The following is a 23,564-nucleotide window of genomic DNA, read 5'->3' on the forward strand; positions in this document are numbered from 1 at the left end:
CGTGTCTGTTCCCCTTCCTCCAATTCCTCAGCGCTGTTCCCATCCTCCAATTCCCCAATAAAAATCTTAAAAAAAAAAAAAAAGAGCAAAGGGTCTCAGGTGGAGCTGCTGAAAATCACAGAGCTCTCTGAGGAGCATGGAGAAATACCAATGTATTAATTTCTATCATACAATCTAGGAAACAAGTCATGCCCAAAGAAAACGACCATATGCCCCACTTTCAGCCCATGACAGAAAGGGAATGGCTTGGTTACTATAAGAGGAGTTCAGGTTGATAACAGCTTCAAGTTCAGCTGGGCCCAGGCACTCATGGCATCAGAGCCCTCTCTCCATCCTTGGTGGCAGCACTTCCCTGGCAGTAATGCCACCAGCAGCCCAACAACCCAAAAGCAAGACCCAACCTCCCTCTCCAGAGGCGGGCCACAAAGTATTCTGATTGACCTGGCCAAGGGTCACTGTGCACTTTCAAAGATCCGCCCCCCAAGGCCAGACCCAGTGGAGAGCTGAGTCCCCCAAAGAAGGGCTTGCTTCCCAAACCAGCATTGCACATCCCCTTGCAGGCCATCTCTGAGCTTTTCTGTTAAAATCAGAATCCTACTTGATTTTTTAAATTTTGCTTTCTGCTAGTCTCTCCTCCTACAAGTGATAGCAAGCACTAGTTGTTCCATTGTGGTGGTGTGATTTTTAACCAAGGGAAAAAAATTTAATTGGAAACATCTATCCACTAAGATCATGCCCCCCCTCCCCCACTGAGAAAATACCACCATTATTTGGTTTATACTGCCTCCGCCCACCAGTGTTCCATAGGGGCCTGTTTGAGAATCCCTTTTTTCCTAAATATAAGAAAATCCTGAAGACTGTAATGTGGGGGGCAGGGTAGACTGCTGCTCTACATTGGTGGGGGTGAGAAGTGGACCAACTGCAGAGTGATTTTGAAGGAACAATTAAGACAAAAGTGACTAATTAGACAAGAGTTTAAGGGGATGACCTCAAGGTAGAAGTGGAAAAAGCCAGAGTGGAAAAAAACCCAACATTTTGAAACAATTCCAAAAAATTTGTTTCATTCTCTAAAAATTTGAAGAAAAATAAATTTGTTTATCCACAAATTATTACTGTTTTCCCCAGGCCTCTGTAATTGCTAAATTGACCAGGCAAAATAATTTGGTTAAAAAAATTGTGTCAGGCTCTATAAATTTTATGTCAAGCAAATGACTATAAACCTGTAAAAAAAAAATCTAATCAAATAAAATGTGAACATATTTCATTTTATCCTACAATTACTACTGCTTTTCCCATACTAATAAAAAATTTTTTTCCTCTCTTCAAATGGCCTCAAATTTTTAAGAAACTTTACATCTTTACTTTGAAATTTCTTGCCTGGATGAATGTACAAATAATAGCAAAACAAGGACAACAGGAAGAGGAAAGAAGGCTTAATAACCAAAAATTCATGGAATTGTCTAGCTAAAAAGACTCCATTTCAACTTCTTTGTTTTACAGATTAAAGATATCAGAGAACCAAAAAGGCTTGAGGGTGTTGCCCTGTACCTTCCACCTAACTTTCCCCACCTCCTGCATCCAGCTTCCTGCGAGGAGCTGAATGGATCACACCGGAAGGGTGGTCTGAAGTGGAGCCACAGGCAGTGGCATCCCTAAATGGTAAGCTCAAGGCAGGACCTTGGGCAGCACCTTGTTACAGGGGACCAGTGAGAATGAGAACCATGGATGGGGAGGACCTGGGGTCCACAGAATGGCCAAAGAGGGCAACGAGGATGGCCGGGAGGGTGACAGGCTGCCCAAACTCTTAGGAGGCCTCAGGTGGCCAGTGATGGGATTCAGATGGAGTAGGGCCTGGAGGTCGATGAGGGTAGGGGAGTTTCAGGCCAGCCCTGTGGCTTTTTTCCTGAGCTCACTGCATCCTTCAGCATGCCCTGGAGAGCTTGTTGGAATGCAGATTCCCGGTCTCTTCAGAGGACCTATCAATGAGAACCCTGGGTCCAGCCTGGGGATCTGCATCTCAGCAAGGTGGGTGGGATTCTGACGTGATGTACGCCTGCCTTGGAGGGTCCTGCTAGGGGAAGCTTTTGGGCATTGTTGCAAGTGGTGCATATCTCTTGCGGCCCCTGGAGCAGGGTGGGTGAAAGTATTATAGGTTGCTGTGTTGGTGGTGTCTGTTCTTCAGGGTGTTCTTGGCTGAGAAGCTGGGCTGTGGAACTGGAACCCAGGTCAGAGCGCAGGAGGGCTTGACATGAGGGCAGTGGAGCAGCCCTGGAATCTTCCTGCCCAACAGTCTGCTGTCCACATAGAATCACTGAGCAGAGAGCCATTAGACCTCAGTCTGGTGCTAGATTCTGACTGTAGTACAGATGGGGGTGGGTGGGGGGTGGGGCTTAGAGGGATGTCCTTCTGAGGGGAGCAGGTCCTTGGTGGCCCACCACAAGGCTCCTTGCCCTCCTGGCTGCCCTTACAGAAGCCTGGATCTTTCTCTGTGTGGATAGATGGCAACTGGGAGAGAGGGCTTACTGTTGTGTTAGTTGGGCACCAAAGGGTCTTCGTCTCACCTACCTATAGGGCCTGGAGATGTCCCCCAAGAGAGAGGGGAGGCCACGGTCCCTCTCCCAGCCCCCACCAACATCACTGGGGGGATAGTGTGGGATAGCCAGGTCAGAGCTGCCTGCTCTGGGTAGCGGGAGCCCCAAGAAGCTTGTAAAACCAGAATGACCTTAGGGAAAGCTGATGGCTGCAAGGGTCCCACACTTGCCAAGGGTCCAAGGAAGGCAAGGGCAGAGGGAAGGAGCAGACTGGAAGTAGAAATAAATGGACTCAGTAATGGCTGTGGAGTCCAGCGTGAGAGGAAGGAGGCAGAGGGTATCAGGAGTATCTGGCTGTAAAACCCTAGTAGGAATGGAGGATGAAAAACGAAGAGGTGAGGGCCGGCCGAGTGGCGCAATGGTTAAGAACTGGCTTGGGACGCCAGAGGGCCCCAGTTCAGATCCCACATATGAGGGCCAGTGACACTGCCCTCTACAGCTAAGATGCTGAACAACAGCTCAACCTGGAGCTGGGCTGCCATGAGTCGCCGGCGACAGCGTAGGCTGCAGCCCCTGTGGCAGTGGGTTGCCATGGGCTACCGTATGTAGCCAGCAGCCAGCGTGAGCAGCCAGCAGCCGCAGTGAGCGGCCGTCCAGAAGCCAGCAGACTGATCTGCCTCGCCTGGGAAGAGCGCAATGATGGTGCCAACTTGGGCCAGTGAAGCAATGTCCTCCACAACTAGACTGAAGAACAAAAAGGAGAGCAACTTGTCTGTTCCCCTTCCCCCAATTCCCCAGCACTGTTCCCATCCCCCCAATTCCCCAATAAAAATCTTTAAAAAAAAAACCCGAAGAGGTCATCTCTAGGGCTTTATTGGCTTGAAAGCCTCCAGGACTAGACATTGATCATGAGTTCAACATACCAGGTTTATTGAGCACCTACCATGCGAGGAGCTGCGCTGGTGAGACACACAACTCTGTTCTTAAGGAGCTCCAGTCTACCCAGGGGAACAGGGCCCAGGTAGTAGAATAAGAATGAAGAAGGCCGTGTCATGAGAGTCTGTGATGAAAAGACACAGGCATCTACTTTAGATGATGTAACTGGGAAGCCAAAGGATAAGAGCTGTGGACACGACTTCCCAGCACCAGACTGTCAAGGTCTTGAGGCAGGTGGGGCTGGGTGTGTTGGAGGAACAGCTGGCAGCTACTGTGGCTGGAGCAGTGTTCCCCTGGGAGCAGGAGATAGAGGATGAGGTGAGAAATAGGCAGAGGCCAGGTTGTACAAGCCCCCATACCTCTGTAAGCCACAGCGGGGAGTTTGGATTTTTTTTTTTCTAAGTACCATAAGAAGCCATTGGGGGTGGAGAATGATTTCGGGGAGGGGGCAAGTCAGAAGGCAAGATGATGGACCACAGTGCAAGTGGGCAGAACTGTGCTCTATTTGGAAGGTAAGCCCAACAAAACTTACCCATGGATCAGGTGAATCGAGATGACTCCCAGGTCCAGTGCAGCCCGGTAGATGGTGGACTCCGGAGCTCTATTTTGTCTGAATTTCATTTGAATTGCCTATTAGACATCCAGGTTGTTGGGGGGGTGGGGGACCAGCTGGAAAAGTTGGCTGTGGCATGTTGAAGTCAGGAGGGAGCTCAGTGATTGCTGTGGCTGGTTGAGTGCCGTGGATTCAGGGAAAGATCAGGGTAGGCCAACACTGAGGGCTAGGTCAGAGGAGGTGGGAGAGAAGAAAACATTGCAAGAAAAAGAAGGTACTGGTGGTGCTGTGTGCTGCTGGGGTGGGGAGGGGCCGGCCAGAAAGCTGACAGAGGCTGACCTTGACAAGAGGAGTTTCGGTGGAGTGATGAGGACAAAAGATGGGCGTCGAAGGGAAGCAGGGAGAGGGCGTGGAGGCAGAGGAGTAGAGATAACTGTGGAGAAATTTGTTCAGAAGCATAGCTGAGGAATTGCGTGGTAACTGGAGCAGGGAGTTCTAGGAAGTGCTTTGGGTTTTGTTTTTTAATGAGATACTATAGAATCACTTCTCACTCCAGATACTAAAATCTACAGGCGTAAGTGGCACAAGGGGAAAAGTGAGTTGAAAGTACTTTGCAAAGCCATTAAGTGCCTTATGGAACCATCACTCTTGTGGTTGTGTCCACAGCCCAGTGAAGTCGGACCCCCATGGGAGGGAAGGAAAGGAATGTGTGTGCTTATATCTGGATCCGTAAAGCACCTGCCTGTGTGAGGCCCCAGTGACACAGGTGGGGAGGAGCCCTGAGGCACCTGCCTTCGCCCTCAGCCTCTGATCCACAGAGGGCAGGTGGTGGGTGGGAGGACTCAAGGAAAGAGCTTCTCCCACTGCAGTCCGGGCAGAGCACAGGGTGGGTAACAGGTTAGTGTTAGTTCCTCTAAGAGTCAAGTTCATAGACCACTGGGAGAGGCCTTGGCTGTGGCCTCCTGTTTCCTCAGGTAGGGAGGAGGAGGCTGTAGTAAGGAGAATGAGAGGCTGCCCCTCCAATCCAGGGTGGCTTCCTGGAACAGTTGGGCTTGGAAGGTCCAGGGGTTTGGTAGCTGCTGGTGACACAGGGAGGCAGATACAGAACCTGGGCATTCCTAGATGGGAGGAAATGGGGGCAAAACGGGTGGCTTTTCAAGGGCCCAGCCCCTGCCCACCCCCATTCCAGCCATGCTCCCTGAGCACTCAGCCTGTCTGTTCTTCAGCTCCCCCCAACCTCCATCCTCCATCCCATGACTTCTGGAGTCTGTGCCATGGGCTGGGGGTCTAGATAGAGGACAGAGTGGAGGGGGTACCCAGGATGATCCTGTTTCTCTTCTCCCAGTACCTGCTCACCTCAAGGAAAGAGGTATGCACCTAGGTGAGTCAGTCTACCCAGTTAGGTAGGTATCTTCCCCAGCGTCTTCTGCAGTTGTAGGGAGCAGGGTGCTCAGGGCCATCTTAAGCCTCAAGACATGCGTCTGTCAAGAGGGGCACCCCATGGCTTTGCTTCTAACTTGCTGAAACCGGGTCAGCCTCGCTCATCAGGTCAGTGCTTGGGACTCTCCCAAGGCTCAAGAAGCCCTTGGGGGCTGCAGGGCAGCCCCTTCAGAGGTGGGCTCACCCTCTGCTTGCCCCGCCCGCACTTTTCCATGCCTGGGGGGGACAGTGGCTGAGGGCTCCCTTCACAGCAGGTGAGGAGGGGATCGCTGCTAGTCCTCAGACTGGGGGCTAGTGTGGAGGGGATGCGGGCTTAATACTTGGGGGGAAGGTAGGTGAGGTCTTGGGTCAATCCGGGGCCTGACGGTTGTGGAATCGTTTGCTGAGAAGCCACCGAAGGTCAGGCCAGGGGGCTCATCGCATGGGCTGGACTGGCCGGACCCCATCGCAGCGCACGCCCACCTGCCCGCGCACACCACCACCTGCCCACACAGACATCCGAGCTCTCTCCCTCTCTCTCCCACCCCTCACTCTCACTCATACTAGCAGAAGACAAGGCGCCAAAGAAGGCGCGTCCCCGGGCCGGGCTCCCGCCTGTCCCGGAAGGAAAACGGGCCCATCTTGGGAAGGAAAGAAGCCGCCCGCCAAGACCTTGACCCAGGAGAAGGCCGAGGGCGCGACGAGGCCAGGGGAGAACCCACGAGGCGCGCAGCTAGCATACCCGACGCCGCCCCGCCGGGAGGGCCGGGAGGGCGGTGGGCTCCGCGGGCCAGGGCGTAGCCCAGGGGAGGCGCGCCGGCTGGTCTAGTTAGTCTGGGCGCGCTTCCTGGAGCGAGAGGAGAAAGGTTTATCGCCCGAACAACCCGGATGAATGCAGGGGGCGGGGCAGGCAGCGGGCAGGGCCTTGCCCGGGCCCCCAGCCGAGAAGAGGGGGCGGGGGCCGGAGGCGTGCTTAAAGCCGATGCAGGAGAAGCCCTCCCCCGACTTGCAGCAGTTGCTTGACTCCGTTGGTCTCTGGGCCCATCGAGCTTCTTCCCAGAAACGTACCAGCTCCGCCCAGCCCCTGCCCTGGTGACGCCTGGGCCTGAAGGAGCCGGGTCTACACGTTCCGGGGTTGACTGGAACGCGGGTGAGGGCTCTGGGTGGGCGGGCGGCACCCCGCCAAGGGCCACGTGGCCTCCCTCGCCCGTGCGGGGCGTCTGAGCGGCATTAGGACCCAGGCGCGGCGCGGGGGTGTGTCGCCAGCTTCCTCCTCTGGCCTGGCAGAGACAGAGTTTGGGGTCCGGGAGCACGGGGTAAGGATACCGGGCTTGCGCGCGTTGTGCCGCCCTACGACGGCCGATCGCCAGGCCCATGGCCGGGGCCGCCAGGCACGTGTTCCATCTCCAGCCATGCGGTGGGTGCCTGAGCTGCTGACAGGCACGGCTAACGAGCCGTCGGGTCTCGGTGGCGAAGGCGTTCTAGGCGGGTACGAGGAGCCGTCGGGCACTGGCAGCCGCGGATGCAGCCGCCTGCAGTGGCCCGGGGCATCGCAAACGAGAGGGTCGTGGGGGCTCCCAGGCCGGGGGGTAGGATCTGGGGGTGAGTTCGGTAGCGAGGAAGTAGGAATCCGGGTGGATACACGGGTGGTGGAAGGAGACCCGGGGACGGCATTCGTGGGCACTGTGCACTGGATTAATACTCTGCAGCGTCGTCTTGAAATTAAGTTTTTGAACCAATGAGGTAGTCGTTGGATGGCCCGAGGGCTTCGAAGTGGGCGCGGCGAGCCCGGCACGCTACGGCCTCCGAAAGCTTTATTTTACCTTCTGCCCGGGCACCTCCTGCTGCGCGGAAGCCTGGCGTACTTAGTGGTACCTGGCCTTCTGTCCCCTGCGCGGTTGTTGCATTCTCCCCCTCGCGGAGCCTCAGCCTGGGATTTGTAAGACATTTACCTGCATGTGGGGCGCCCGGGATGGCAGTAGGGTGTGAACCAGCCCCACCCTTCCAGATCCAGATCACACTGGTCCTCTGCCCGTCCCTGCGGCTTCGGGTGCTAGCTTTACTGCCCCCGCCCCTTCCTTCTAGATGCAGCCCGGGCTCCCCGACCCCCAGGGTCTCTGAGTCTAGAAGCGCGTTCCTCTCGTGCACGCGACTCCCCCCCCCCCCCCCCCGCCCCCGTGGCTTCCTTCCTCGCACGGCGCGCACAAACAGCCAGGACCATCCGGGGCCCGGCGCGGGGAGTGCGCACGGCTCCCCCTCCCATCTCCCTTGAGGACCAACGGCTCCGCCTCCCAGGAGGCCCGGGACTTGGGTGGCAGTGTAGGGGAGGAAGCCGTTGTCGGGTCGGCCCCAGTAGATCACGGGCGCGTAAAGTTGGGGGTGGCTGCACATGAGATGGATGTTGATGGCCGCCAGGACCGTCTTGAGAATGAGAGGAACAATGTGCAGGGAGAAGGGCTCCAACACAGGTGCTGGGCTTGGCCGCGAAGCAGCAGCGAGACAGGGAGGCTGTCTCCTGCTAGGAGGGTGGAGGCAGCCACCTCCCTCCAGCCCTGGCAGCCCGTGCTGCGTTCCGCAGCCAGCGTATCCTGCATTACTTCACGGGGTACTCTTAAATTACTCCTGGAGAAAACTTGCCGAGAATGGCTCCCCTCTTCTCTGCTTTCCCACCTGGGCAGCCCCTAGCAGATGGGCTAAAGAATAACTGGCTTGGCTTCCACTGATTCCTCGAGGGCCCTCCCTAGTACTATACCCTGCTCCTTTTTGTCTAAGGTTGGCTTGGTTTGAGTCCCTGGGAAGGCTAAGAAGACATCGACAGGATTGGTGTGGGGTGGAGAACAGATGGGCACCAGATACTGACTAGGACTGGTCCGCAGAGCTGGTAACAGTTCTTTGGCTTCACTTACAGAAAACACTTCCATGTCACACTGTGGATACTCTGAGGATGCAGGTGAGTACCTTTTAGGTGTGTGTGTGGAGAGAGAGAGAGCTCCTTGGTCAAAAGTCTATAGGGGACCTAGTCCACCCACCTGGGTGCCCATGGCATTGGCCACCTGTCTGTGGTCCTCTGCTGGTGCTGGGATGCCTTTGGATCCTACCCTCCAGAAGGTTGTTGTGATGTGGTCAGAGAGGCAGCTAACACTGCCCTGGACACTGGCAGGGCTCTGGTGTTCTGTGGTCCTGCCTGAGGGCAGGCTGCTCCTCCTGGGTTATGTGGACCATCTGGTGGTTTTACATGGTTCACTTTTACAATGCCCTGGTTATCTGACCTGCGTTAGGTCAAGTGTTGTGGATGCCCACGTCCCTCAGTCCCTACCCAGCCCTGTGAGGGAGGGGCTGCCATTGTCCCTCTAAAGAAACCTAACTCTGCTTCCGTGTTCCCTGCTTGCTCCAGTCTAACTCCCTCCCCCATGTCTGGGCTCGCTCTGTGCTGCTTGTCTTATGCCCAGACTCAGGAGCTATCCTGACCATCAGGGGTTTTTAGTGGGACGGTGGACAGAGTGATGTGCTCTTCCCCAGGGTCTCCAGGGTGTGACAGCTTCATGTGCCAGGCTTTTGGCTGGCAGGTTAGGTATGTGGCTGGGCTATAGCATGGAAGAGGGGACATGGCATTCCAGGAGCCTTGCAGGGACCTGGTACTGTCGGTTGGGCAGGTCCTAGGGAGAGCCCAGTGTAGGGGAGAAGGGGAGTGTGTGGGACAGCACAGGGGAATAGTGGGTACTGGTGGGGGTGACAGAGGGGAGGCTGGGGCATGAGGTTGTCTAAGCAAAGCAGGCTTGGAAAGGAGTTTTTCGTGGACATCAGCTCCATGACAAAAGTAGGAAAGGGCATCTTTTTTTAAAAAAGATTTTATTGGGGAAGGGGAACAGTGTTGGGGAATTGGGGCAGGGGAACAGCCAGGTTGTTGTCCTTCAATCTTAGTTGTGGAGGGCGCAGCTAGCTCAGCTCCAAGTCCAGTCACCATCTGGCCACCTGGCCGCAGCTTGCGGCACCTCAGCTCAAGGTGCCTTGTTCAATCTTAGTTGCAGGGGAGTGGGGGGGGGGCACAGCACACCATCCCATGTGGGAGTCGAACCAGCAGCCTTTTTGTTAGGAGTATGTGCTGTCACCATCTTGTCACCTGCTGGCAGCTCAGCTCAGGCGCAGCTCACTGGCCCATGTGGGAATTGAACCGGTGACCCTGTTGCTCAGAGCCCGTGCTTTTAACCAACTGAGCCTCTTGGCCGCCCCTGGAAGGGCAACTTTTTGACCTAATAGCTCTGCTCTGGGCTCTGGGTATAGTGCAGACCTGGGGCTGGGGGTCACTACTCCTTGGGGGCCTTGATAGGGGAGGCCTAGCACCTCCTGCCCAGAAAGGGCCCAGGCTGAGCACAGGAAGACATGGGGGTAACAGGGTCTGGGATGTGCAGAGGAAACTGGTGGGTGGAAATGGAAGTGAGTCAGGGTGAGTCACTGCCTGGCAGGTGTAGGCATGCTGCTGACCCTTCCCTGTCATTGCACTGGTGTTAGGCATTGGTGGGGTCCGGGCTATAAAGATCTCTTTCCTGGGATCATCCACAAGTGATGAACCAAGAGGTGGTGGCAGCTGGGCCAAGAGTGAGGCAGGGCCCTAGGCAGACTTGCCAGAGGAGGAAGGTTCTGTGAGCTTTGAATAGGGCTCTCCGGGCCGTCCACTCAGGATAGGAGCTGGCATGGCTGGGGTGCTACTGGCCTGAGGAGTGAGAGATCCAGGTAGGGAGTGGGACTGGGTCTGAGGGGTCAAGGGTCAGGACGGGAGGGGGGGGGAAGAGGGGGGGCGCTAGGGCTGGCTCAGACTAACTCCAGAAGCTGCAGGGTGCCCCAGCAGGGCTTGGAGAGGATTGGAACATTTGCACCTCACCAGGAAGCTTTCCTGTAGGAGGGAGCCTGTGTTGTGAGGCAGTTACAGGAACTGAGAGGCAGACCAAGGGCAGGCTCTGTGCTCTGGGAGTCCCAAGGTGCCATGATATGCCCCTCCCCCACCACTGGGGAGGGGTTCAATGGGGATAGGGCCCAGATGAGGCCTCCTCTCCCCTGTTAGTCTTTGGCTCTCCTGCTTCCTGGGCCTTATCTGATGTCTACACCTGGTTTCTCAGCCTTGATGCTTTGCCCACAGGTCTTTCCCAGGAGGAGGAGCTCTAAGACTTGATGCCAGTGAGGTGGGGAGGGAGCGAGTCTGGAGACCACAGTGCCTCTGGCTTCCCTTGGATCCCATCTGGGTAGCCAAGCAGGTCTGGGTCCTATAACCTGGAGGTTCTGGGAGGGCAGGGGTCAGGCAGCCCTAACCACATCATTGCTCCACGTTCCTGGCCCAAAGTTTGTGAAATGAACAGTTTTTCTCCAGCTGAAGGATATGCTGGGTCAGAACAGTGCAAGGCTCTTGTTCCTGCAGCTGAGGAAGGTTTGAGAACGTCATTGGGAGGGGGCTGCCATCAGCTGCCATATTCTGAGGGGGTCAGGACTGAGACTACATACTCTGCCTATCTGGGCCTGAAGCTGCCTTCCTGGCCTAGCAGAGGCCTCCCTGACCATTCACGAGAGTGCGCTGAGTGGGACAACCCAGGGTCCCTGCTCCTTGAGCTTGAAGTCCTTCCTGGGGTGTAGCGCTGACGCCCAGGCCCTCTTGGGGGTCTCTCTTGGTGGTGGTTGGGTCTCCAGGCTACCTCAAGTGTGACATGGACGAAGCCTCTGAAACCCATGAGGAGAGCCTAGGGGAAGAGGCTTTCGACACCATCAACTCCTCCATTGTGTCTGGCGAGAGCATCCGTTTTTTTGTCAACGTCAACCTCGAGGTGCAGCCCACGCAGGCTGGTATGGGGGTTGTATCAGGGATACGCTATGGGGCGGAAGGGGACCAGGGACTGGGCAGGTATGGGCCCCACTCCACCAAGAGAGATCTGAAGACTGGGTGGCACCCTGAACCCTCTCCCGTTTCTCTAGCCGAGAGTGAACTGCCTGGTGGCTGCGGACTCCTCCACACCTCCCGAAAGGTGAGTGGCCCATCTGCAGGACGGGAGATGTTTGGTCCTGGGCTACTAGTTGTGGGTGGAGGTGGCTGCTCCCCTCTCGAACTACTCAGGGATCTCACACTAGCTCGAGGCCAATCTGCTGAGGCCATCCCTCCTGGAAGGGCATGTTGGTTCTGGTGGGCAGGGGTAGTCAGGGGCCACCACTGGAAGAGAAGCCCAGGCAGTGACAACAGGTCTCACTCATGGGCCTATGTGGGATCCTCACAGTACCTAAAGTTAAAGAACTTCGAGGAAGAGATCCGTGCACACCGGGACCTAGCTGGCTTTCTGGATCAGGCCAGCATCATCCTGAATGAGACGGCCACCTCACTGGATGATGTGCTGCGGGCCATGCTATTCCGCTTAGCCCACAAGCCCGACAACCTCGAGCCTAACTACAACTTGGACCTCCTCATGGCCATGCTCTTCACTGATGCCGAGACTCCCATGGAGGGTAAAGGTAAGGCCCGTCTCCCCTCCTGGGTGGGGAGGTCAAGGAGGGATAGGCTGACCTTCCTATCCCCCTCAACTGTGTCCTCAGTCCACCTGCTGTCGGATACCATCCAAGGAGTCACTGCCACGGTAACAGGGGTGCAATACCAGCAGTCATGGCTCTGCATCATGTGAGTTGCCAGGCCACCACATTTGGCCTCCCTACATGTCACCTTGGAACTAGGCATCCCATGTCCCTGCGAAGGTTGGCCCACCCAGTTCGGGGGGAAAGGATGTGAGCACGCCATCCTATTTGGTCTTTTTTTCTACCTAACAAGTCACTAGGGGTCAAAGTTGGGTACTGTGGGTGGGCTCCCGCGCACCAAGGGTGGTGACTTGTGTGCTGTGTCCCCTTCCCTGTCCCTGCCAGCTGTACCTCCAGCTCCCTAACGAAGCGGCACGTGTGCATCAGCCGCCTGGTTCGCCCGCAGAACTGGGGGGAGAATTGCTGTGAGGTGCGATTCGTCATCCTGGTCCTGGCCCCATCCAAGATGGTGAGGAGAGGTCTTGGGGTGGCTCCGTTTCCTGGAGGGAGTTGGGGGTAAGGGTGGTTCCAAGTTACCTTGTTCTCTTGGGGCCTCTCTTCCATGTGATGGAGGACCCCACAGTCCTGGCCTCTGACGGTCTCATTTCCACCTTGTCCCTTCATCTCCTGGGTTTCTCTGAAGCCTCCTTGCTCGGTCCTCATCAAGTCCTCACTTCTCCAGAGCTTTCCCAAAAGGTTGTATTTCCTTCCCAACTGAAAGAGATACTTTTAAAAATTATTGAAACATAGGGGCCTTTCTTTGGCCTGCCTGGACCTAACCCTTCTAGTTGACTGAGTATGATTTGCTAGCCAAGGATTCTCCACTCCTTAGGCCATTCGCCTCCTGGTCAGGGGCATCTTGCTTCTATGGGAGCTGAAGCTGATACAGTTTGGGGAGTCTTTTAAGGAAAAGGATTTAAAAATCGTGAATAAAAAATGGCTGGGGCCCCTCCCAAAAATGCTTAAACTGCCACTGAAGCAGCACTTCTTGCTGCTTCTGCTCCTGCTTCTGGTGCAAACCCAGAGCTTGGCACAGCCCCCTTCCCCAGGCATTCTCTAGGCAAAGGGGTGCTGAAGGGAATGGCCCTCACATGGATTTCATAGACATGATGAACCTCTCCAGAGGTTACTGTGCTGGTGAGAGAGGACGTGCATTTAGGGCAGTGGGCCACTCCTATGTCAGCAGGATGACAGCTGGCAAGGTGGCCAGAACAGTGGAAGGAGCAGTACCCCGAGGGCTGAGAGGCTTTGACTGGTGCCTTGGGACAGGCCAACCAGCCCGACACCTGTCTCCTTGGGAGAACAAGCCTGTTCTAAAGCTAACAGAAAAGCATAGTGTCTGCAGTGCAGCCCCGGGACTATCGGTTTGGGCAGCATGAAGGAATGGACACTTCCCCCAGGGGACCTGGTTTGGGGAGGTGAGACAGGTTGTCATGGTGCAGGCCGGACACTGAGTTGGACAGGATTGACCTTGGCCAGGCAAGAGGAAGAAGTGCTGAAAGACCAACAAACAGTGCAAATGCCACAGGTGAAACATAGCTGGGTGAATGTTTTTCTCCACTGCGATTTCATTATCCACAGTTACACAGATTTGTGTCCCTTCCGATAAGACTAATACCTGAGTTTATAAGAACTCATGAGTTAATAAGAAAAATACTCGATTGATGTTAGTGATCTGCTGACTTGGTGAAAATCGGGGCAGTGTCTATTCACACTTGAACTTTGGGGGACAAAACCTGCTGCCCGTTCATGGGGAGAGTGCCTGCCATGTGCTTTGGAATATTTGTGCACGCCAAGGGCAGGGCAGGGTGCCCTCCGCTCTGCAGGGGTTGCAGATGTGATTTCCCCATCCTCACCCCCACCCCCAGAAAAGCACCAAGACTGCATCAGAGGTGGGGCGCACATTTGCCACCATGTTCTTGGATATCACCTTCCGCCAGAAGCTCCTGAAGACCCGCACGGAGGAAGAATTCAAGGATGCCCTAGTAAATCAGAGACAACTGCTTACCACGATGGATCAGGGAATGACCCCCAGCATTAAGAACTACAGCATAAGCTCCATCTGTATCCAAAGTTCCCATCAGGTATGGTGTCGAGGTGGGTCTGGGTGGATGGCTCTGGGCATGGGCTGCAGACCTAATAAGCACCCTTTCTCAGCCCCTACAGCACAAGGACTTTTTCTCTGTGGCGAAGGGCATCCGGGAGGACTTCGCCCGCAGGTTCCCTGTGTACTCACTGGACTTCACTGATGGTACATGGCCTGGTAGTCCTCCCGGAGGTCTGCCTGTGGCTTAGACCCCAGGACAACATGTGTGCCTGTCCAGCATCCCCAACACACTCTCCATCCTGTCCCCCATCCCTAGGCATTATTGGAAAAAACAAGGCTGTGGGCAAATACATTACCACCACCCTGTTCCTCTACTTTGCCTGCCTCCTGCCCACGATCGCTTTTGGGTCCCTCAACGATGAGAACACATTTGGGGCCATTGGTGAGGGGCTGGGGGCTGGAGGTTGGTGGGGTGTGCTGGGTGGGGCCCAAGGCTGTGGTGCCCACCTGACCATCTCACTTCCTCAGATGTGCAGAAGACCATTGCTGGGCAGAGCATTGGAGGCCTCTTGTATGCACTCTTCTCCGGGCAGCCGCTGGTCGTGCTGCTGACAACTGCGCCCCTGGCCCTCTACACCCAAGGTGCAGTGGGGGTTGCGGCAGGGCGATGATGCCCGAGATCCCTGGCCCCAGTCTGGCCCTGACCATCCACCCATCATGTTGCTTGCAGTGATCCGTGGCATCTGTGACGACTACGATCTGGACTTCAACACCTTCTATGCATGCACGGGCCTGTGGAACAGTTTCTTCCTTGCAGTTTATGCCTTCTTCAACTTTAGCCTGATTATGAGTCTCTTCAAGAGGTGACATGGCCTTCCCTGAGCTGCTGGGACCCTTGAGCAAGAGGGAGACCAAGGCCAGGGACCTGGGTCAGCCTTCATACCAGCCTCTGAGGCCCTGTAACCCTACGAGGGGTGGGGTGCCCCTACCCTATCACTGCCCCAAAGGGAAAGTCTGGGACTGGTCTTCATGGCAGGAGGAGCCTCCCCTCTTCAACAACTCACCCTTATCTTATGAGGTATATCATACCCTGGCAGGTCGACAGAAGAGATCATTGCCTTATTCATTTCCATGACATTTGTGCTGGATGCTGTCAAGGGCACGGTAAAAAGTGAGTGTCTAGCCAGTGGCCACTTGCTACACAGGAAGCTGCGTTAAGATAGGGGGCTATGGGCTGTGGCCAGGTCAGCCAAGCAGCATGCAAGCTGTGGTTGCTCCCGTGGTCCGTGGTGCTCTGGGGAGCTATGACTGCAGCCCCATGTGTGGGAGGGTGACAGGGTTGCCTCAGGCAGGATCAGAGGCACTGGACCAGGAGTGATGTGCCATTAGAGACCAAGCAGAGGGACAGTGGCATGGGTGGGGGTGGGGGGTAGATAGACAGGTTGGTGGGGTCCTGGCTGACAGAGAAGGCCAGCTACCCCCACCACTCCTCCGAGATGCCCCTTATCCCCTCAGGGTCCTTGCACCCCACATTCAGGAGGAAGCTGGGCCCCAGTCTCCTAGAACCCAGGTGGCTGAGGCCTGTTGGCCTGTATCCAGTCTTCCAGAAGTACTACTTTGGCAACGGCCATGGGAACTACGATGCAGATCACATCTCCGTGCTGAGCCTGCTGGGCCTCGGTACCAGCCTCAACACCAGCTTCCACACTGCTTTCAACACCAGCCTCCTGGCCAGCCCTCTGGAGCTGACCTCCGTGAGCAGCAGTCCTTCTCAGCATGTAAGCCGGGAGACGGCCGTGCTCAGCCTCCTCATTATGCTGGGCACGCTCTGGCTGAGCTATACCCTCTACCAGTTTAAGAAGAGGTAAGGGGGGGCCTAGGGGCAGGGGAAAGGGGCACAAGCCCCAAGACCACACTGATACACCGGCCTGGATCCCCAGCCCCTACCTGCACCCCTGCATGCGGGAGATCCTGTCAGACTGCGCCCTGCCCATCTCCGTGCTCACCTTCTCCCTCATCTGCTCCTACGGCTTCCGGGATATTAAAAGTGAGTTGGGGGAGCAAACTGGGCCAAGGGTGGGGTGGGGTGCGGTGGGGTGGGGTGCTCCCACAGGGCTGCAGGCTTAGAGCAGGGGTCTGTACCCTGCTGCAGTGAGCAAATTCCGCTACAACCCCAACGAGAGGCTGTTTAAGATAGCTGAGATGCAATCGCTGTCCCTGGGGGCCATTGGCAGTGCCATGGGCCTCGGCTTCCTGCTCTCCATGCTGTTCTTCATCGAGCAGAACCTGGTCGCTGCCTTGGCTAACGCACCAGAGAACAGGTTTGCAGGGCTGGGTAGGGAGGGCTGAGCAGGGTGCCCCCCCCCCCAAGAGCCCAGCAGGGCTCTAACCACGCATGCCCGTCTGTCTGCTGCAGACTGGTGAAGGGCACGGCCTACCACTGGGACCTCCTGCTCATTGCCGTCATCAACATGGGGCTGTCCCTGTTTGGGATGCCCTGGATCCACGCTGCCTACCCCCACTCCCCGTTGCACGTCCGGGCACTGGCTGTGGTGGAGGAGCGTGTAGAGAACGGACACATTTATGAAACGTGAGTGTGAGAGCTGTGCCTTGATACCTGAGCCAAGAGTTGTGTGAGGTGGGGCAGCCCATGGCCATAGGTGACCTAGGGAGAGATGTGGCCCTGAAGTACCCTAGCTTGGGAACCGTATGTGACCTGAGGTGGGGCATGGCCCCATGAACCAGGGCCAGAGGTGATCCTGTACTCCGGGACCATGCAGGATTGTGAATGTGTGGGAGACGCGGCTGACCTCCCTGGGCGCCAGCATCCTGGTGGGCTTCTCCCTCCTGCTGCTACCTATCCCGCTGCAGTGGATCCCCAAGCCTGTGCTCTATGGCCTCTTTCTCTACATCGCCCTCACCTCCATTGATGCCAACCAGCTCTTTGAGCGCGTGGCCCTGCTGCTCAAGGACCAGGTGAGGATCTGGCCCTGAGCAAGGGGTGTAGCTGGAAGATACAGCGGCACCAGACTTGCCCACACCTGGTCCCTGCTGTCCACAGGCCTCGTACCCACCCACCCATTATATCCGGAGGGTGCCCCAGAGGAAGATCCACTACTTCACAGGCCTGCAGGTCCTGCAGCTGCTGCTGCTCTGTGCCTTTGGCATGAGCCCCCTGCCCTACATGAAGATGATCTTCCCCCTCATCATGATGGCCATGATCCCCATTCGGTATGGGAATGCAAGGGTGGGCTGTGGGCAGGCAGGGCCAGCCGGGTGGGAGGGCAGCAGGGCTAGGGCGGGTGTCCTCTGCTTTCTCCCTGACTTCAGTGCTCACCTTCATCTTCCTGCCTGTTCCCCCTCTCCTCCAGCTATAAGCTGCTGCCCCGAATCATTGAAGCCAAATACTTGGACGCCATGGATGCTGAGCACTGAGCCTGACTGCCAGGCCCTGGCCATACCCCGTTTGCCTGTCCCTGTGGGTCTTCCCAGGCTGGCTCTGTGACTTTGTGTTGGGAAGTGTGGGTATCTTTGGGGTGTTGCTCTATGCTGCACCCCCTCACAGCTGTCCCAACAGGCCCAGGGCATCTGGGCATTGTGGGGGTTCCATGGTGTGTGCCCGCACCTCTCCCCATTAGCCTTTCGCTTTGGGTCAAGAATACTGCTCAGGGCAGCTTCTGTCCAGGGTGGGACTAAGCAGGATGGATTTTCTTTTGATAAAAGAGTCAGATGCCTGAAAGAGAAACCATTTCCTTGATTGTGTAAGGAACTTGCTATATGCATATTAGAGAATAAAGCTCCTGTTTCTACGCTTCTATGTGCCGCCTCTATCACTGTGACCCCACCCCGTCCCAGCTTCTGAAGGCCACCTGAGGGGCCTGGGGAGGGGGGGTGAAAGGGACCGATGTTTGTTGAGAACCATCTGGGCTGTCACCTCCAACTCCACAGTGGATGTTGGCCCCATAGGGAAATGTGGAAGATCAGGAGGATGCCAGGAACCTGCAGGGGAAGTGTTCTGGGAAGAGCATGATGAGGGCTCTGAGACTTGGGGCCAGTGAAGAGCGTGGCTGGTATGGAGAGATCAGCAGGGCTGACAGTGAAGTGTCCTAACACCCAGAGGCAACTTCAGAGCAACCTGACCAGAGATTGAAAACAGGTTTATGTAGGTCAGTCTGTTGAGTAGATATCAGAATGTATACGAGGTCTGACAATTAAGTTCGTGAACTTGTTGCAACGATGTTGCTAACCTTTCTTTGCTATCCAGAGATTATTATGAATTTGTACCAACTGGACAAACAGTTAACCAAGTTTACTATTTGGAAATGCTGAAAAGGCTGCGTGAAAAAGTTAAGACGACCTGATTTTTTTGCCAACAATTCATGGCTCTTGCATCACAGACAGTGCACCAGCTCACATGGCATTGTCTGTGGGGGAGTTTTTAGCCAGTAAACAAATAACTATTGGAACACCCTCCCTACTCACTTGACCTGGCCCCCAATGACTTCTTTCATTACCTAACGATAAAAGAAATATTGAAAGGAAGACATTTTGATGACATTCAGGACATCTAGGGTAATACAGCCACAGCTCTGATGGCCATTCCAGAAAGAATTCCAAAATTGTTTTGAAGGGTGGGCTAGGCACGCATTGGTGCATAGCTTCCCAAGGGGAGCACTTCGAAGGTGACCACAGTGATCTCTGCCATGACATGGGCAGCACTTTTTCTGGGATAAGTTTGCGAACTTAATTGTACAACCTTGTATGTAGGTGTGGGATGGGGCAGGGGCTGTGCCCTGTACCAGGGCAGTGCCAGTGAAGATGGAAGTAGAAGAAACCAGATGGCAGGATGTGTGTAGGGATTGGTTTGATGGAGGGGAGAAGGTGCCATGTTTCTGGCTTGGTCATTTGGTGGTTGGCCAGGGTCCATGACAACGGCAGCAGGTAGCAGACTACAGATCTGAGGCTGGGAAGCAGCAGTGGTGGGCAGAACGGCAGGCTCACGGGCATCACATCACCGTGAAGGACTTTGGCTTGACAAATGCACCACAGACCGAGGGAGTAGATGTGAGGACATCTGCTACACCTACAACTGAAAAAGGACTAACAGATTTACAAAGAATTCCTGCAAACTAACACAAAGACAATGACTGACAGAAAAGAGGCAGAGGCTGAACGGGGTGGGGAGGCAAAACAGTAACAGAGATGGCAAGAGATGCTCAAACTCCTTGGTAGTCTAGGAAATGTAACCCAATGATTGAGATGGTATCTTCTGCTTGGTAGATTGGCAAAAAGCAGCAGGCTGGATGGAGGGTGAGTTGGGAGAAAGGGGAGCCCTCATGCATTAATAAGAGAAGTGGAGACTGGGGTGCAATATAGACAACTTACCCTTCAACTGAGCAGTGCTGTTTGTGGGGATGGGTCAAGTTAAAAAAAGGGGGACAAAGTTTACTGTGCGCCCAGGACAGAACTTGGGACAGACCTAAGTAGCAAACAGAGGGCTGCCCTACCCCAAGCTGCATGTACCACCCCACCCATGGGGCATGTGAGCCTTCTTTGGGGCCCCCTCCCCAGTAGCCTGGGTGTCCCCTGTGGGCGGGCATGTCCAGAATCACCAGATGAGGAGCAAGCAGGCCCCTAGCACCCCAAGTCAGCCCCGGGCTGACATCACTCATCACCAAGGAGACAACTCAGAGGAGGTTGAGCTCAGCCCAGGTTGCTTCCTGGGGAAATAACCCAGCTGGGCCTCACAGGCAAGAGGGGAACAAAGGAATGATGTTCTATCTTACCCACAGGCATTGATTCAGTTCAGGGGAGAAAACAAGGGTTAAACCTAGGGCTCAGGCCATACTGCCAGCAGAGGAACAGGGCTTGGGGAGGACGTTCTCCAGAGACGCCTGTGAGCACGGAAGCCTGGGAGTGACCTACCAGCATTGAGGACACCAACCCCCCACGCCCCACCTGCTGCACACAACTAGCTTTCATGAACATCCTCAGGGCTGGGCGACCTGCTCCTCACCAGAGAAACATGTGCAGGAAAGACAAGGAAGCCACCCCAGGCTCCCAAAGTCCCTCCCAGAGAATGTCTTCACCAGGGCGCAGTGAGGGTCTGGGGCAACTAAGCTGGGCCTCCTGAGGGGCTTGAAAGGCCCAGGCTGAATGTGGCATGTCAACCTATCCCTGTCCCACCATAAAAACAAACTTGGCATTATGATCACAAGCTAACATTTGACTGCAACAAAGCAAAAGCATGACCAGCCCTCAACCGGGCAAACACCATGAAGGCCAGCTGGGCAGTGGCATCACTTGATGGTTGGGTGAGCAGTATGGCTCTGGCATGGAAAAGGTCAGCCCACAATCTGAGACTTGAAGAACAAAAGGAAAGACAGAACACTCCAGCAAGCAAGGACATGTGAACACAACTGGACACGGTGCTGCCCTTGACCCACCACGTCTCCCCCACTCTTCCTCCCCAACCTGAGAGGCTCCCTGCTCCTGCCAAAGGCAACAGGAGACAGACACCTGCCCGGAGCATGTTTCAAAGCAGATACATCCAGTTTATTTTGTAGTGCCTTCCAGCATTTTTATTTGCCGTATTTTAAAACCTCTAAGACCGTGTGGTTCTTTCCCAAACCCCCAATCTTGCCAAGGCCAGTTTAACACCCAAGGGCCTTTCAGGATCCCAGGCCTGAAGGTTGTAGGAGAGGCCACTGAATCCCCAAGGGGAAGAGAACAGTGTCCCTTGTCCAAACAGCAACAGCTGCCCCTCCAAACCAATGAGGCTGGTCTCGTGAGGCTGTCAAGTCTCAGCACTCCCAGAAGTGGTAACACTGAAGGACGCACTTGGAGGGGTGCCTGCCTGATGGGGGAGGTTGCAGGCTAGCCTTCCCCAGATCCCTGGCCAGTGTGCTCATTATTGGCCCCAGGACTCAGGCCACCAAAGTATTCCTGCAGCTCACGAAGGGCCCGGAAGCGATGGGAGATGGCATTCTTCTCAGCTTTGGGCATCTCTGCATACCTAAGGGGCAACAGCAGCAGCTCAGAGAGGAGGGAGCCCAGATCGGGAAGGGTGTGCACGCCCCTGACCTCATCCCGGAGCCCAAAGCTCAAGGAGTTTCCAAGAAAGGGGAGCAGGGCTACCAACTCCTGTCATCTAGAGTTAATGTCTTAAAAATCAGATACGTAGTTTTAAACTCTCCTATAGGTAGAAACCCATATTAATGAGTGTTGAAGGATATTAAACTTGCTCCAGTATGCCCCAAAGTAATTAAGGGAAGCCAAGGACAGGGGGGATGAGCTGCATGTTTGATCAGCTTTGTCATCTGTTGACAGGAAGCAGTGGGGCCTGACAGAGCAAACACAGCACTGTGGGGGAGCAGCATGGGACAGCTGGCCAGTGGCCTGTCCTCCATGCCAGGACTCCAGTGAGGTGAGAATCCCACACCCCAGTGGTGGGTTTCAGATCTGTGCTGTCCAGTACGTGGCCACTAGCCACATGTGGTCATTTAAATAAATTACAATTGAACAAAAAGAATTTCAGTTCCTCAGTCGCCCTACCCTCATTTTAAAAGCTCCATAGCCCAACTGGTTAATTGCTACTGGACTGGACAGCATAGATGTAGAATGCTCCTGTCACTAAAGAGCACTCTGGGACAGTGCTCTTTCATGTTGTCCTCAGCCCCTGTCTGGCTATTGTAAGGCTTCAGGCCACGCTCCCTAAGACCCCCAGCCTGGAAAACCTGACTCCAATAATGGTCACCATGTCCTGTGTTAAATAAGGGGGGTTTAGTGAAATACTGAGAACACTAGGCACTGCAGGGGTTTAATGTGGTGCCTACTAAAGGCTGCAGAAGTGTTAACATTTCATAACAAACTAGATGGGGGAGTCAGAAGGTCATCCCACAGAACTGTCAGGTGTATACTGTCAAGCCAAAGTCAGAAAGGGGAGGCCACTGAAGTCACACAGCTGCTCTGCAGTGGGCGGGAGCCCAAGCCCAGAACTCCCAGCTACGCCTGGCTGCCTCCCCCACCGTGGCCTGAGCCACCCAGATTCCTGGCATCCACCCCAGCAGGGCTGCCTTCAGCTGGAACGGCATCCTCAGAGCCTGCCCACATCCATATCCGCGTGCCTGTGCTTGGGTGGGGCGCTGACCCAATACAGACCACGGCTAGCCCAACCCCATACCCCTGGAAGAAGCTGGATTCCTTACGTCTGCTCGTATCCATCAGGCTGAAAGCAGGGGTCCCAGCCAAAGTCCCGGCAGCCTCGGGGTGCCACAATCCGGCCCTGACAGAGGAAAGGGGGACAGGTGGGTCACTGGGCCTGGAAGAGATGCATTAGGAGGACGACAGTGGCCAGTTTGAGTTTAGTTTATGATTTTGGTTAAATCTTATTTACTGAAAATAGACTGTTTCAAGGGGTCCATGGTGCCTGCAAATGTTTGCTAAACACATAAATAAAATGCACAGCTGGATAGCTCTCCCCTCACAAACAGGGAGGAACCACGTACTTGATACCCCTGGGGCCACCCTCCCTCTCTACAGTTTTGACAAACTATGACCTATTGACGAGAGTCAATTGTGAAAAATTTACAGAAAACATTTTCTCCTAATGGGAAGCTGAGGGCCGTGAACTTAGCAGACAAGCCCTATGCCTGCTACTATTACTGCATGTCTCAAAATGCAAGGGAGGCTCTAACAATTAAGTGAAATAACATAACAGAAATTACTTAGCACAGTGTTCAACATATAAATGAGCTTAATAAATACTGGCTGTAACAGGCAAATACCAACAAGAAAATGGTAAAAAAGAGGACCAATTATAGTCCAGTGTCAAGAAATGTCATGTTGCCATGAAAGCAAAAGAAAACAAAGAAAGAAAAAAACTAATTAAAAAAATGAGAGGTAGTAGAGGATGGGGATTAGCCACATAAATGCCAAGTCATTCAGACCAAAGGCAAATTCTGCTTCTGCCAGTGGGGAGCTGTGTGACTGAGGCCAGTTACTGAACCACTCTGAGCCACATCCACCTAACACGTTTTTGAACATCTGCAGTGAGGCAGGTAGTGTTCTCAGTACTGGGGTCACAGCAGGTCTCACCTTGCCCTCGTAGAATGGATGTCTTAAGCAAAACAGGTATCAAACCAGTAAACAAGTGAACAATTGCCAAACACAAAGTGCCTTAAAAGGGACAAACAGGGGACTTGACTCCAGAACAGCATGATGAGAGGCTCAGGAAAAGCCTGAGGGAGGGCACACTGGCCCAGCAAGAACATTCCAGGTGGAGGACACAGCCAACGCCAAGGCCCTAAGATGGGGAAGGGCTTGGCACATGTACTGCTGAAAGGACAACAGTTGGGTTCAAAGAGCTCAGGTGAGAAGAGAACATGAAGAAATAGGGTCACCTCAGGTAAAGTGGGGGTTGGGAAGCAACAAAGTGCACAAAGCAGCTAAAGCTGGGGAGACAATAGGGGATGGTGGGAACTGCGGTGATCAGCCCTGATTGATGGCAGGGCGTGCGGTGGTTCAAACTTCTGAT

General features: G+C 54.8%; 2 protein-coding genes across 11 annotated transcripts in view; one reads left to right on the top strand and one right to left on the bottom strand.

Moving 5' to 3' along the window:
- Window positions 1–6,386: 6,386 nt before the first annotated feature.
- SLC4A11 (solute carrier family 4 member 11) lies at window positions 6,387–17,846 on the top strand. 10 transcript variants are annotated; one of them, XM_019645852.1, is made up of 20 exons: window positions 6,387–6,589; window positions 8,348–8,389; window positions 11,116–11,268; window positions 11,398–11,447; window positions 11,694–11,925; window positions 12,007–12,088; window positions 12,328–12,451; window positions 13,851–14,066; window positions 14,140–14,233; window positions 14,346–14,471; window positions 14,558–14,671; window positions 14,760–14,892; window positions 15,127–15,200; window positions 15,629–15,893; window positions 15,970–16,076; window positions 16,182–16,350; window positions 16,446–16,619; window positions 16,810–17,005; window positions 17,091–17,260; window positions 17,401–17,846. In XM_019645852.1, exons 2-20 carry the CDS (start codon window positions 8,359–8,361, stop codon window positions 17,462–17,464), a joined length of 2,574 nt encoding a protein of 857 aa, XP_019501397.1. In that variant the 5' UTR covers window positions 6,387–6,589; window positions 8,348–8,358; the 3' UTR covers window positions 17,465–17,846. The 10 variants fall into 10 exon arrangements, with proteins under 10 accessions (XP_019501397.1, XP_019501404.1, XP_019501398.1 ...); XM_019645853.1 differs by lacking the exon at window positions 6,387–6,589 and adding an exon at window positions 6,604–6,755; XM_019645851.1 differs by lacking the exon at window positions 6,387–6,589 and adding an exon at window positions 6,799–6,856.
- A 2,737-nt stretch (window positions 17,847–20,583) lies between these two features.
- Window positions 20,584–23,564, bottom strand: part of ITPA (inosine triphosphatase) — a 13,487-nt gene continuing 10,506 nt past the window's right edge. The window contains exons 5-6 of the mRNA XM_019645666.1: window positions 22,237–22,313; window positions 20,584–21,044 (exon numbers count right to left, since the gene is read on the bottom strand). Of these exons, the coding sequence (XP_019501211.1) occupies window positions 20,906–21,044; window positions 22,237–22,313 (216 nt within the window). The 3' untranslated portion in view covers window positions 20,584–20,905. The remainder of the gene's footprint in view (window positions 21,045–22,236; window positions 22,314–23,564) is intronic.

Source organism: Hipposideros armiger, unplaced genomic scaffold, assembly GCF_001890085.2.
Source record: "Hipposideros armiger isolate ML-2016 unplaced genomic scaffold, ASM189008v1 scaffold_94, whole genome shotgun sequence".
NCBI lineage: Eukaryota > Metazoa > Chordata > Mammalia > Chiroptera > Hipposideridae > Hipposideros > Hipposideros armiger.

What these genes read in the sequence shown, in the direction of transcription:
- SLC4A11 (XM_019645850.1), top strand. Translation starts at nt 7,829, where the DNA reads ATGAGATGGATGTTGATGGCCGCCAGGACCGTCTTGAGAATGAGAGGA. An exon ending in GTATCCAAAGTTCCCATCAG is followed by an intron (nt 14,067 to 14,139) that starts GTATGGTGTCGA and finishes ACCCTTTCTCAG; the next exon opens with CCCCTACAGCACAAGGACTT. An exon ending in CGGCTTCCGGGATATTAAAA is followed by an intron (nt 16,077 to 16,181) that starts GTGAGTTGGGGG and finishes ACCCTGCTGCAG; the next exon opens with TGAGCAAATTCCGCTACAAC.